The sequence below is a fragment of the Callospermophilus lateralis genome, chromosome 5 (assembly GCF_048772815.1).
Source record: "Callospermophilus lateralis isolate mCalLat2 chromosome 5, mCalLat2.hap1, whole genome shotgun sequence".
Taxonomy (NCBI): Eukaryota; Metazoa; Chordata; class Mammalia; order Rodentia; family Sciuridae; genus Callospermophilus; species Callospermophilus lateralis.
The window spans coordinates 4702466-4717995 of record NC_135309.1 but is presented as its reverse complement, the minus strand read 5'-3'; the positions used below and the strand labels follow the sequence as shown (position 1 = coordinate 4717995).

Here is a 15530-nt window from a genome sequence, read left to right as displayed (position 1 = left end):
GACATTTGATTGAATTGCTTATCATTTGGATTACAATAGATTTGCCCATGATTCCATGAATATACAGCCTCAAAATATTATACTGGGCATTTTTCCCTGAAAAGGCTGCCAGTATGATTGGCCTGCCAGCTTCCACTGTTGCAGATACTCCAACTCAGGTGTGTTTCAGGTAAGACCTGAATTGCGTGCAGTCAGCCGGGATGACGGAGGTGCATGTTTTTGGCTTACATTGCACAGGACGTGTGTATTAGGTCATAAGTGGAAATCATTCTCAGACGCGTGGCTGAGGCCACAGAACCACAGTACTGGAGCATATTAAGCCATTTATTTCTCTTGTATTTTCTCCCCAATCTCTGTCGTCAGTTTATTCCAGTCTTCCATGGAAGACCACGCACCAGAGAGTGGAAACCGCCTGGAGAGTAGAGGACCCTGCCTGGACAGCAGAGCTCCATCCTAAGGGATTCGGGCTGCAGCATTCACCAACCCATATTCATATTGCAAGGCACAACCCCCTCCCCAGTGTGCCCTGGCAACATCCCCGGGTCCTTTACCCCTGTGGTGCACCAAGCAGCCCCTGGCACCTGTCCCAGGCAGGATGAACCACACCGTGGTCACTCAGTTCATCATGCTGGGGCTCACCCAGAACCCTGAGGTGCAGAGCGTGCTCTTCTGTGTCCTCCTCCTCATCTACATGGTTGCGTTCCTGGGCAACATGCTCATTGTGGTCGCCATCATCTGCAATGCCACGCTGCACACGCCCATGTACATACTCCTCCTGGGGCTGGCCATCGTGGACATCGTCTGCACCACCAGCATCATCCCCGAGGTGCTGTGGACCATGCTGTCTACGGAGAGCACCATCTCCTATAGCAGCTGCATGTCCCAGCTCTTCTTCTTCACCTGGTCCCTGGGGGCCAAGATGGTGCTCTTTACCACCATGGCCTATGACCGCTATGTGGCCATCTGCTTCCCCCTTCATTACAGCACCATCATGAACCCTTGCACATGCGTGGCCTTGCTCAGCCTTGTCATGGCCATCGCTGTCACCAACTCCTGGGTGCACACGGGTCTCATCCTGAGGCTCACCTTCTGTGGGCCGAATACCATAGACCACTTCTTCTGTGAGATACCCCCTCTGCTGGCCCTGTCCTGCAGCCCTGTGAGGATCAACGAGGTGATGGTGTACGTAGCTGACATCACCCTGGCTGTGGGGGACTTCACGCTGACCTGCATCTCCTATGGCTTCATCATCAGGGCCATCCTGCGCATCCGCTCCGCAGAGGGCAAAAAGAAGGCCTTCTCCACCTGCTCGTCCCACCTCATTGTGGTGTCCCTCTACTACTGCCCCGTGATCTACACCTACATCCGCCCCGCCTCCAGCTACACCTTTGAGAAGGACAAGGTGGTGGCCGCACTCTACACCCTGGTGACACCCACGCTGAACCCCATTGTGTACAGCTTCCGCAACAAGGAGATGCAGGCGGGAGTCAGGAAGGTGCTTCTGAAGTGTTAGCAGGTTCAGGGGGCATCACCTCTGTCCTCCAGAGTAGGTGTCACATGTCTCAGGCTTGAGGGGCTTTCATAGCTCCGTCCCCAGTTTCCCTTCCTGATGCTTCTTCCGGTCCCTGGTCTTCTCCCCAACTCCGTTCTCCTCTTGTGGACATGTTTATGGTGCCACACGCACAGCACACTCACAAACACACCTCACTGCACTCTCCCAGTGTGTGTAAAATGCACACCTACAATTCTCCTGTGTGCATGGACACAGTGACTTACAGCAGCCCATGTGTCCCACGTGCATACATGATGAATGTCACCGTTGATGGGAAAGAATGCACTAGTCTATGAGCCAACCCCAATTTACACAGCAGAGAAATATATTTTGTCACTGTGGAAAATATTTGTCACAGGAACAGCACAGATTTCCCTCCTTGAAATCCATGTCACAGTCAAGGTTTTGAGGCAGTAATTTTTAAGTATATGCAGATGAATTTTCCATAGTTATTAAAATAATACCATCATTTCATTGCTGTCTGCCATAGAAATTTTGGATACAAGAACTGTAAGTTATCATTAAAAATGCTTGTGTTCTTAACATCAATTCTTAGTAAGCCTGCACCCAATGGCGAGAGGGTGAATCCATGGTACCCTGCAGTGAAGGCCAGTGTGAAGGTTCCTGGGTCCACCGACCGGGCTCCTATGGGAGGCCACAACCAGCCTATGGGACACGGTGGCTGTGAAGAGAACTTACTTGGGATTGTGTGGGTCGAATTGGCGAAGGACCAAGGAAATGGGGGTTTTCCCCTAGATTGAGTGGCTATGGGAAGGCAGTTGACTTGACACAGGTGGGGGAAGGTCACTAAGCAGTAATTGGTGAAGACACAGCGGTTCTCCTCTCTGCCAAGGGACCCTGCTCGCTCCTGAGGTGTGGGCAACCCGCTAACATCTGTGCTCATGGTGTCTATGGAGGGTCTTGCTTCTCTTTCCCTCCACATCAGTGGCCGGCTCTGCTCCCACTGTTCTCTGACCCAACATCACCAGGACAACAGCACCTCTGAACTCTTTAAGGTGACAGCTGTCCCTCAGTCCATCACAGGCACCCTCTTCCACTGCGCTATCCTCCCAAACACACAAGTCAGATGATACAGGCCCATCTTTGCAGGAAAGAACAGGCTAGACAATCGCATGAATGCGCGCCCCTTGTCTGGAGTGAAGAGCTGTGAGTGCGGTTATTTTGTCTAGTACAACGGCACCTACTACAGCAGCCCTGCTACAGCAAACTGAAGCCATGCAGCTGTGGTGAGCAGCCTGAGTCTTTCCATGCTCACAAGGGGAATTGTTCACAACCAGCTGGGCAGTGTGCGTGGCTCCTCACACTCACCATCTATCTGAACATTCACTATCTGCTCTCAGCAACTTTCAGTCACCAAAGCTATTGTCACCCATAATCGCCACACCCACCCCACCCCAAACCACATCACCCCTCACCTCACCTCACTATACCTCACCTTATCACACCTCACCTCACCCCACCTCACCTCACCACACCTCACCACACCTCACCTCACCTCACCACACCTTACCTCCCCACACCTCACCTCACCTCACCAAACCTCACCTCACATCACCTCACCACACCTCACCTCACCTCACCTCACTTCACCACACCTCACCTTACCACACCTCACCTCACCTCACCCCACCACACCTCACCTCATCTCACCACACCTCACCTCACCTTACCACACCTCACCACACTTCACCATATCTCACCTCACCTCACCTCACCATACCTTACTATACCACACCTCACCATACCTCACCTCACCTTACCTCACCATACCTTACTACACCACACCTCACCTCACCTCACCACACCTCACCACACCACACTTCACCATATCTCACCTCACCTCACCTCACCATACCTTACTACACCACACCTCACCATACCTCACCTCACCTTACCTCACCATACCTTACTACACCACACCTGACCTCATCTCACCACACCTCACCTCATCTCACCACACCTCACCACACCACACCTCACCTCATCACCTCACCTCACCACACCTCACCTCATAACCACACCTCACCTCATCTCACCTCACCTTACCTCACCACACTTCACCAGACCTCACCTCACCTCACCTCACCTCACCTCACCTCACCACACCTTACCACACCTCACCTCACCTCACCACACCACACCTCACCACACCACACCTCACCTCATGACCTCACCTCACCTCACCTCACCTCACCTCACCACACCTCACCTCACCTCACCTTACCACACCTCACCACAGATCTCCAAACACTCTTTTTTTCCCCCTTAGTGTTTGAACACCTCAGTGGGGACGGGGAGCAGCTTGCGCAGTGCAGGCTTACCAAGAACAAGGCCCTGGGTTCACTATCAGCTCCTCTCAAGAAAACACTAAAGTGGAAAATTTTCAAACAGGATGTTTTCTCAACTCTCAGAACTTTTTACTGTTGCTTCCATGTTATTTTCTGTCAGTATCACAGAGGGCACTGAGTCATGTGCTATGTGATATGTAAATACAGATATGGCAACTCCTTGTATTTAGGCTCTTATGTGATTCTCAGCAGCCCGTCACACCCAACATGCATTGGTGAAGCCCAGGAGGAGGCTAATCGCTGCTATCTACCTGACCAAGGTCCTGGGTGTGCACCTGCAGGTGTGTCGGATCTGCCCAGGGTCCTGGATATGTACCTACAGGCTGTGTCGGCTGGGTGGAGTTGGAGCTCCATCTTTACTCCCTCTATACACAGTGGCTAACACCTTAAACTGCACAAACATCCATCTATACTGTTGGGTCAGGGGTCATTTCAACTTTCCGGGTAAGGGTCAGCGTGGTTTGAGTGCTTTGTGCCATTTGTTTGTGGCTATGTGAACAGGAATAGAGAGGATCAGTGTGTAAGTTGGATTTGTTTCTCCACAAAGAGTTGCATTAATTCACTTGGAAGGCTAGGTGTGGGGTGTACACCTGCAGTTTCAGCGACTGGAGAGACTGAGGCAGGAGGACCACAAGTTCAAGGCCAGCCTGGCAACTTAATGAATCTGTCTCAAAAATGATGACAAGTTACTTGAGTGATACTTTAATTAGTCACTTCAATTATTGTGACTTGTTTAAAATCTTCTGAATCCATGATGTTCTTTAAATATTTAACCTCAGGGCCTTATTAAGGGAAGTCTTTGTAGTAACCAAAAAGACTTCCAACATTCACTGTCTCAGTACAACGGCGGTTCACTGCGTTTCTCAGCTTCCCATTGCTATGACAGAACACCTGAGAGGATGACCTTGAAGCGGGCAGGGAAAGGGTTATGGTTTCATAGGTTTCAGTCCATGCTTGATTGGCTTCCCTGCTGCGGGGCCTGTGGTGAGACAGATCATCATGGCGGGGAGGCTGAGCTAGAGGAGGCTGCTCGCCTCATGGTGGGTGGGAGACAAAGGAGAGAGACCAAAGAAAAACTAAAAGACACACAGACGAGCAAGGTGCAGGAGCAGAGTAAAAGGGGCTGCTCATCTGAGCTGCCAGCTTTACTCATATCCATAGGTTACATTAGGTCATTGACATCATCCATTCGTTTTGCTCATTGTGTGACGTTACTCTTGTGTGGGCAGGTTTAGGTGCAGTGACACAGTGGTGTCTAAGAAAGTTCCTGTATTCCCAGCTGAGTGTCTGAGATCAAGGTCAAGGCTGATAAGACTCTAGCACAGAGCCCCCTCTCCAAGGACATTGCCATAGCAGCTAGCATTGAGCATGTATTAGTCATCTTACTAGTTCCAGGGAGAAACTGTAGAATATTCCTAAGTGGATAACAGAGTGCCTGTTACCCACCAGAGGAAGGCGCCTTGTACATTTCCACAGCCAGAATCCTTACAGCTTGCCTTTCTTGTTTTGTATAGACTTTTGGATGACTAACATTTGTTTTCTCTTTAATATTGGCAGAGGCAGAAAAAATAGAGTAGGTATTAACAGTATCAAGCCGAACATAACAATCCCAGTATTGGGAAACATCCACTTATGAACAAGGAGTCTGATTTTTTCTGGATTTCCCATAGCTGAGGTACATCAGCAGAACAACATTATCATAAGGATCAAAACATTTACAGAGTTTTGTGTGTAAGTTTGGCAAACAAAGCAGTGACCAAATTTTCTGCAGTGTGTTTTAACCCCTTTTTAGCCAACAGCCGTTGATCTGAGGTTGTTGATGATTTTTTATCTCCCAAAATCACTGGAGGTTGAATATCACAGGGTCCTCTTGTTCTTTCTTTTTTGAGGACAGTGGTTGTCTTTTGGTTCACTGGAATCCTCCTCATCCAAATGGAACTTGGGGATCGAATTGTGAAGTCCCTGATGCCAACTCATGATTGACAAGTCTCACCCACCGAGCTGGAGTCCACACAGGACCTGCTGGTGTGGGCACAGCAGTCCATCCTTCCCCATGTGATGAGAGGCATAGGGTCTTCTGGAATCTTATATTTTACATAAATTTTTTGGCAATGGATGTTTGGAAATAAAATGTCTTATCTAAGGCAGTTGAGCATTTGTGTGTAGTAACTTTGTATTGCATGTTGAGTGCTTTAACTGTAAATAAAGCAATATTCAAGGCATTATTAACATGAGAGAGTCTAGATCCCTTTTTTGTTTTTGTTTTAAGAGATATGTCTTCAGAGCAAAACGTTTACTTAATTAGATCTTGTCAGGAATTTTATAGGTTAAATTATATTTTAGTGAGTATAAGATTGTGCAAAACCATAGGATATGTATGCAGGGGCATTATCTGTTTTTTAGACTTTCCCACAGTGGCAAAGTAGAGTAATAAATAAGAAAGGTAAGTAGATACTTTTTTAGACCTGTGGGCACTACCCCAATAAACCCAGAGTGATTATCAACAAAAAGATGAAGAAAGGTTCAAGGATGAAAAGGAGGGAAATGGGTCACATCCACTCATCAAAGTACACTAGAACACAGGCCCATGGATTTACACACTCCCACACAGGAGCCTGGAAGGTGGGGGAACAGTTACTGACCACAGATGAGCCTGTTGGGAAGAAATGGAAACATCTTTACTAGTGAGCAAGGGTTTGGATGAAGAAATGCATGAGATTTTACAGTATCTGGAAATGAAGGGAAAGGGAATCTCATGCTTCGTCCATGTGAGTGTTACCCTCTGTCAGTGTGTGACAGAGGTGTGGCTGTGTATATGAGCAAGGAAGAGAGGAGATGTATGGTGCTGTAAAGGAGTTTAAAGGGTAAAAATAAAAGAGACGGTAAATTGGAATCCAAATGAGGGCATAACACAGCCATAAAAATATAAAGAACAAGTTTAGCTATGTATTGAGAATCTGTGATAATGTTTCAAGTAGTAGAAAATAACCTCAGCATCAGGATAAAGGTGACTAATTCAGCTTGCTATGGAGAGGTTTGAGGCAGGGTATAACAGTTATTTTTCATTAATAAAAATAGATATTACTCCCCTTTGTTTAGTTCCATCTGTATCTGTTAACCCATGTATAAGAGGAATGATAAAAATTAAGGAAGAGGGGAAATGTATAACCTGATATAACAAAGAGAATTGGCCATCAAGAGATGGTGAAAAGCAATTGGTGCTAAAAAAAAAAATCTGTTAATACAGCTTGATAGTAGAGGAAAACTGTAAGTTTTAGAGAAGTAAAGTTTTTTCATAAGTTAGGTATAAAATGTGAATGTCCTTGCCTGTTAAGGCTAAAATTTTAATATAATCATCAGCAATTAGTTGAGCATACATATTAGCAAAAGGCAAAACATTGCAGCCTAAAAAAATGAGGAGAATATAATTATTTTCATATATATATATATATATATATATATATATATATATATATATATAAAATTTTGTATTATAATTAGCAATAACTGCTATAAAAATCATAAGGTGTTTTAACAAAGATTATTAATAACAATAACATATTAGATACAGGAAGTCAATCCACCATTACTGTTAATAACTTTTTAAATTTTTTTTTGGTAAAATCTGTTTTAAAGAAGGAGTTAAATAAAGAAAGGAGGCAAGGTCTTGTTTCTTTCACAACTAGAAAAAAAGGAGAGACTCGTTGAGCGTAAGCTGTAATTTTTAATTTATTTATTTAAGAAACAATACTTATGAAGATTAGTCCCATTTATGTAGAATTTAATATACTCATTTTAATTGTTAAAAAAATTAAAATATCAGAAAAATGTAATTAACAGTATTAGTCATCTCTTTCCCATTGAAGAAAAATTTTAGAAGCAATGAATATTACATTACATCTTAGAGATTTACAGACATTAACACTTTATTAATTGTCTAACCACCTAGAAAAAATTTGGGAGTTGGAATTTTAAAGATATCCATATTTTTATTTGATTACTTGATTTGAATTAAATTATTTGTATCCATTTTTTGTTTAAATTTTCATTTATGAGTGCTCATTTGTCTAAATGGCAATTTTGATATTAAGTACCTAATACATAGACATAGGGCAGGTCTGTACAACTGGAAATGTTGGGTATAAAATCCAACAGCCATGATGAACACTGAAGTCAAAGGTTTCAGATAGCCATATATTTTTGTCCTTGATGGTTATCAGATTTATCCCCAACATCACCATGTCTAGATCCTCCTAAGGATTTTACTAAAAGAAAATTTTGAATGTATTTGAGAACTAACCCTGTAGAAATTGGCCTCTGGACAAGGACAGAATGTAGAAACCTTTATAGTTAGATAAAACTGATCAGAAAAATACATTAACTTATGCAGAGTATTAAAACACTTACATGGCCTCAATACTAACTTCTTCATCAGATAAAAGTGCACCTTTAGCTCAGATAAGAGTCAGGTGGAAGTCTGTGAAATTCTCAGGAAAAAAAATACTTTTTGAAAAAGAAAACTTGTACATTTGGAATCTCTCTACTTTCCTCTTTCTGAGCTGTAACATTAGGGAGGAGCTGGTTAAGAAAGCTGACTGAACAGAGATAAGAGCCAGCCAAGTGGCTTGGACTTAAAAGGGATACTTTTTGTCGTTTGTCTAAACTGGTTTTTCATAAGCCTGGTAAATCTTGTAGGCCTGTAATTCACATTTTAAATATAAGGCTAGGAGAGTCAGAGATCCAGCAGAAGACAGGAAGTAAGGAAAACTGCTGTGACCATTTTTTCTTTTGTAAGATTATTCTCTTAAAGCACAGTGTTGCAATTTATATAATTTTTCTTGGAGAGTTACTATTTTTTCTTTTTCTTTTTTTAAAATTGTTCATGCTGTTGCTGTTGCCACCAGTGCTCCTGGGCCTGTGGTGTGGCAGGGCATCTTGTCAGGGAGCACTTGGTGGAGGAGCCTCGTCACTTCGTGGCAGCCAGGAAATAAGAGAGAAAAGGGGGGGGGCCTTGCTTGCACCACACCTCCAAGGGCACACCCCAATGGCCCACCTCCCACCATTCCCACCCCTCACAGCAGTGCACAGGCAGGTGACCAGGGGCCTCTGGGGACACATCCATATAGGTCCATAGCCCTGGCCACATAGCAGGGCTGGGATTTCAGGTTTCAATACAAAATGGTGTGTTTCTCGCACCTCCTTGGGTCCATCCCTGACTCTGCCAAGTGTTTATCTCAGAGTGTGGAGCTTTATATACCATCTCCATTTTTACCACTGAAGGTAGAGAGTTTCTCATGCATGGATGTACATGTTTTTAAAATGTTTAGATTAGACACATAGGAACTGTAGGTGATCTTGGGGTGGAAAATGAATAATGGTATGTTTTCTTCTCTGAAAAACTGTTGTCATTGCCAAGAGATAAATATGGGTTAGGGGAACATGTAAGGAAGCTGCTTGGATACTTCTGGAGTGTCGTGGGCCTCCCTTGCTCTATGGCCTGTTGGTCAAGGTGTCTTTGGCTGCTGTTGTGTTTTCAGGGTCCTATGTCTCTGTGCTGTTCATGCAGTTGCAGAGACAGCCAGCTTCTGGTCTGACAGAGGCTCCTTGGCAGGCTGGACCTGCACTGTGAAGGCTTCTCGTGGTTCTGGGTGGACCAGCTGTAAACGACCCTGAGCAATCCCACCTGTCTTCCATACTCTGGGAGGCTGGGCTGCTGCCCTCACTCTGAGTTACGGCAGAGCAGTAGGCCAGGCTCTGCTGCCCAGCAGAACTGGCGAGCTCTGCATTCTGGCCAAGCTGCTGGTGGGCTCTGCAGTCACCTGATTTAACTCACAGGTAAAGTCCCTGTGTAGACGATGCAAACACCACCAGTATGTGTTTTCTGTTTTTTTTTTTTTAAAGACCCACATGCTGCAACCACATGCTGCTTACAAGAGACTCTTCTTGCCTATAAGGATGTGCTCAGACTGAAAGGGAAGCCAGGGGAAAAGACAGTCCACACAAACGGGAACCAGAAAGAAGCAGGAGGAGTCACACACATACCAGATTTAAAAAATCTATAAAAACAGGTGAACTCTAAAACAGGACCAAGTTAAATAGATAAAACTGTCAAACCAGCAAGAGGACAAAACAACTGTAAATGCATTATTCCTCTAAAATCAGAACACAAACAAAGCAAATATTAACAGGTCTGGAGGGAGTAGTAGAAACTAACTACAGATTTTAACATCTACTTTTGGTGTGTGCAGATCATCCAGATAGCAAATACATGAGGAAACATTCCACTTAATCTATAACAAAATCATCTACATATTCAATGTACTCATTATCAAAATGTTGATTGTATTAGTATTCAAGAGCTGGGAAAAACCTAAACTCCATGGCAAGTATAATCTTGTGAAAAATACAGCAAAGCTGAAAGCATAACATTTTCTGACTTCAAAACACGTTTCAAAGCTGTGATAACCCACACAGCAGGATACCAGGAAAAAATCAGGCACATGGATCAATGGACAGAGTAGAGAATTCAGAAGTGAATCCGCACATTTACAGGAACTGGTATTTGATAAAGTTGTCAAGGGCTCACAGAGAAAAGAATAGTTTCCTCAATAAATGGTACTGGGAAAACTGGTTATCCACACAGAGGGTGGAAATAGACCAGTACCCATCATCACATGCAAAACCATCCCCCCAATAGATGAGAGGGTTAAAACATAAGACCCCAAGCTATGAACCTACCAGGAGAAAACACAGAGAGAATCTCCATGACGTTGGTCTAGACAAGGATTTTTGTGGAAAAGTGACCTCAAAAGCACAGGAAACAAAGCAAAAAGAGAAAAAATAAAATTGCATCAAACTAAAAAATATACACACACACACACAAAAAAAAAAGAAAACAGCAAAGTAAAGAGACGATTACAGAATAGAAGAAAAGCTTTTCAACTGTCCCTCCAACAAAGGGCTAGTGTAGAAAAGGTACTAAAGTACTCAGTAGCAAGAAAGTACAGCACCAGACTAAAAATGGGCAAGACCTGCTTAGACGTTTCCCACAAGGAGTCAGATGAATGGCAAATAGGTCAATGTAAAGGTCTCCAGCAGCACTGACCATCAAGGAAATGCAAATAAAACCCAAATGAATATCTCTTCACTTCTATTAGAGCAGCTGCTATTTACAGACAGCCAGGGCAGCGGGCGTGTGGAGGGAGGGGTCCTTGCACACTGTCGGTGGGAAGGCATACATCTTCACGGAAGATGGCATGGCTCTTCTTCCTAAAGTGGAAGTCGGGCTCCTGTGAGCCTGCAAGCCCAGCGCTGATACAAGATGAATAAAATCTTGCCATTCCCAGACAATATCATAACCAGGAAGCTACGAAGGGGGCAATTTATGGCTGCCTATCTGAAATGAATACTTTCTCAAAGATTTTCTCCAACCCCGTGAGAAACGCCTTCCTGTTCTATGTGCATCCTGTGTTCTGTGTGCCTCGCGTGATACACCTATTTCTGTCAGGATGTTCGTCTTTTATGTTCCTAAGATGCAGCCATTTGGACAGGATGCTCTGTGAGGAGCACTTGCCCAGCTGTGGCACTAACCAGCGTGGTCCCAGCATTTATGCCAACATGCTCTGCTTTGTGCTGCCAAGCATCTCCCCGGCCTCAATCTCTCAGACCTTGAACCCAGTGCCTCTGGCACAGGTATTTCCACTGCGATGCTCTGCATTGCCAAGTTAATCTTTAGGAAATCTTTCTCTTCATGTTAGGTAGGTCTACATGATTTTTCATGTCAATAAAAAGTAACATTCAAAAATATGTTGAGGCTTGGGGAAGGTGAGATACTAAAGAAAGAATAGTGCTGTGGGCAGAATACTCACTGCGGTGGCAGGAAAGAGAGGAGCTAAGGGAACCTGCCGTACTCCAGGGTTTCTGCAGGGAAATCAACACTCCTCCTCGTGTGGGCTGACATGGAGCTAAATGGGCGAATACATTCTAGGATTTCCATATTTTCCCGAGTACATTGAATGTTTTGCCAAATGGGTAACCTTTGTTAGTTTATTTATTTATTTTGCCATGGGGGAGATCTTAGCCTCACTTTTTAGGTTTCTGAATAAGTAAAACTTGTGTGCAAACTCTAAGTAATTAAATAGCTTTTTGAGAATTTAAAGAACTAGACAGTTTCAACACTTAAATAAAATATTCAATTATGTTTTCAGTGCAATAGTAATTTTACTCTAAATGCTGTACAAGGAAGAAGGTGAGTTATGAATCTGGAGTTAAGTTCTACAGATACCAAAATCAGCAGCCGCTTGGGGAAAATAGGCTCATCCTAGAAGTCAATATTTATTGCATCAGGAAAAAAATCATGGGCTGATGAGTCCCATGAAGCACAAACACAGGGATTAAATGAGCCCTATCAAGGGACTCCGCATCAGAAGCCCCATGTCCATCCTGCTCCCAGCTAATGAGCCCTCGCTGCCTCCTTTCTCAGCCCAACAGACAGAACCTGCTGGATAATCAGCAAGGTTCCTGTGCTGTGTTTGGAATTGCACTAGGCCCAGAGAAACCGAGTTCCTCTTTGATCTCACTGTCCCCAAGCTCCCCTGGAGTGAACTTGGGCTTCATTACTGTCCACAATGCTGGGGGAGCTGACTGGAACCCCAGGGATGCAACCATCGTCCTTCTCCTGAGATCCGTGCAGATGCAAGCGCTCGCAATTCCTTCTATTCAATTATAAGTTTTTAATTGCTACATTGTAATGCTCTAACAAGTCCCCTGTCGCCTGCAGCAGAGGTGGAACTGGCAGGGATCCCAGACCCTGAAGCTGCCAAGTGAGGGAAACAAAGGCTGTCAGGTCACCCAACTCCTCTGTGTTCTACGAGGGACCATGTACCAGGTTGCTCCTCCCCACGTTTTTAATAAGCCCCAATCTTTGTTAAAAAAAAAAAAAAAAAAAAAAGTTCTGTCTGGGAGGCCCCTTGATGCTCCAGGTAGAGAAATAAGGCTGCCCGGGAACGGCGCTGTGGCCATGGTGTCCCCAGAACAAAGCAGTAGGTCGCATATCAATTAGAACCCGTGGGACACTGCTGCTTGGCCCTGTCTCCCTTTGGGAAGGAGAACAGATGAAAAGACTCTGGAGGCAGGCGACAGCCACCCACACCCCTGCTCTGGAAAGCCAGTGTGATTTCTTAGCTGACTCGAAGGCACTGCAGGGCTCCTGAGCTGGCTTTTCCTCACCACTCCTCAGACAGGAGGAGTTTGTTAAATGGTTAAATGAACCAGTTAAATGGTTAGTAGGCAGACTGGACTTCCTAGCTTATGGCCAGCCAGTCACACATACAACTGGGATAGGGACAGGTCAGGCAGGGCACCTGAGGAAATGAGCTGTGTAAGCATCTTGGCTACAGTCTCCACACAGGACACCCCTGGTATCCTCACCAGGGTTTCCTGCTGTCACTGAGTTTTGTGGCCCCCACCTCCATTTGCTCCCATGTGTTTGAAATGCTATATGGTATTAATAATCTGTTGTTTCAAGACTCATGCACACACACACACACACACACACACACACACACACATAAAATCAGGAGTGAAACTGTGCCACATTACTTTCATATTATAAGATCATACAAATAATAAGATAGCATCCTGGAAAGACCAGCCCCGCCCCCCATCCTGCCATCTTTGATATGGGCATATAGCACAAGCTATGTAAATCATGGATGTGTGGCTTTTCTGGAGTCTGTTCAAGTGGTCTGTGTGTCTTCACAGCAATAATTTTGTTAGTGGCTCCTGGATTATGAATGGAGAGCAGGAGGACAGTGCAGGGCCACTGAGAGCCGCAGGGAGCCTCATCTGACAGGCAGGCACCTGGTGGACGGGCCTGGTGTGTCAGACCTCCCCACGTTTAATGGAGACAAACCACGTTTCTAGGACCATGTCACGACCCTCCCTTTTCACCAAAACTATGTCACAGCCCAAACACCAAGACCCTCAATAAGAAAGCCCAATGGGGTTCTTCAAAGGGCTATGACTAAGGAGGCAGGAAATTGAGGCAAAAGAGGGGGAATCGATATTCTTAAAAACTCCAGCTCTGGGGCCGCACCACCCTCTCCTGGAGGAGGTCCATGCAGTGCCATGCTGTCAGCCAAGAGTCAAGAGGTGGACCAGGCAGGACTCCGGAGACTTTCAAGGCCCCAGTGAAACTGGAAGGCAGAAGAGGCACTCTGTCCCTCTCCCTTCTGAGAGGACTCGCTCTCCTTGAGAGTGTCCTCTTTCCCCTGTCCCTTCAAAAATCTTGTGCCTGTCACTTTGAGCGACAGGTCTGAAGTCGGTCTGGGGGCCTTGGCTGCCTCAGCAGTGCAGAGGCCCAGCCTGTAGCAAGTCCACCCGCCCGGCACTGCGCCCCGAGAGCTGGTCTTCAGTGCACTTTACCCCCTGCTTAGTTCTTCCTAACTGGACTCTCTAAGCACTGCTCCTTTCTTTGAGGATCTGGCTCTCAATGCAGAAAAACAAACTGAAGGAGTTTCAGCTAGATCTGCAGCTACGGAAAACTGGGGACAGAGATTTCTGATTTTCAGAATGTGAACCCCTCTGACCCACCACGTGGTCTATTCTTCTATTTATCTAAGTCACCTTAAATTTCTCTCCATAATATTTTCCAGTTTTCCTAATACAGTTTTTATATATCACTTGTTGGGTTCCTTACAATTTTTGAAGGAATTCTAAATTATATCTCAAACTAAATTTTGTGTTCTCTTTATTTTTTTCAAATAACAATTTTACATTTCTCATAGTTACATTGATGATTTCTCAAGTATATTTTAAACTACATTTTATTTCATTTCTTTCTCATATGACTATCTTAGTTTCTTCTCATAGTTATCTGTAGATTAATTTAGAAGTTCTACATTAAAAGTCATGTTGTCTATGAATAATGATTTTTTCCTTCTGTTTTGCATCTTTAACGCTTTTATTTCTTATTCTTGCTTTACTGAAATTATTTCACCTTCCAACAAAATGATGAATAGAAATAGAGACCAGGGGTGTCTTCATTTATTTCTCAAACTCTGGAGGAAGATGCTGCAATATGTCACCATTGTGTAAGTTCACTAAAGTTTTTAAAAATATTCCTTATTATGCTCTCAAGATTTCTAAGGGTCTGTCACGTGTCTACTGTTGTTTCTGAGTTAGGCCTGTTTTCAGATCTTTAAATATTTCCCCGTTTGCTTCCATGGGTTCCTGAGGGACTGATGTTACTATTTCCATTTCTGCACCAATGCTTCATATTTTCCCCTGTGGTGCTGGAGATGGAACTCAGGGCCTCACACATGCCAGGCAAATGCTGTGCCACCGAGCCCCATCCAAGCCCCCAAAGCTTACACGCAAAAAATCCCTCTTGTGCTTGGTGCACCAAGAGCAGCCAGTACAGCATGGTGACAGGTGCCAGTGACAGATGCCAGTCCTTGTGCCTGTCCTCGTGACTCCGTGCCACCGTTCACTCCACAGGCCTTCCTGCTCCCTGTGAGCTTGTGCTCCGGGGGCGAGAGCCCTCTCCTCACCTGGAATTCCAGCCCAACACTGGCATGTTTACTTCTGGCCGTTCAGGCTTGATTCTG

At 44.8% G+C, this 15530-nt stretch overlaps 1 protein-coding gene across 1 annotated transcript; it reads left to right on the top strand.

Annotated features, from left to right (window-relative positions):
• The first annotated feature begins 595 nt into the window (after positions 1 to 595).
• Positions 596 to 1513, top strand: LOC143398894 (olfactory receptor 13G1-like). Its single transcript, XM_076855613.2, has one exon. It carries the CDS (start codon positions 596 to 598, stop codon positions 1511 to 1513), a length of 918 nt encoding a protein of 305 aa, XP_076711728.2.
• Positions 1514 to 15530: the final 14017 nt, after the last annotated feature.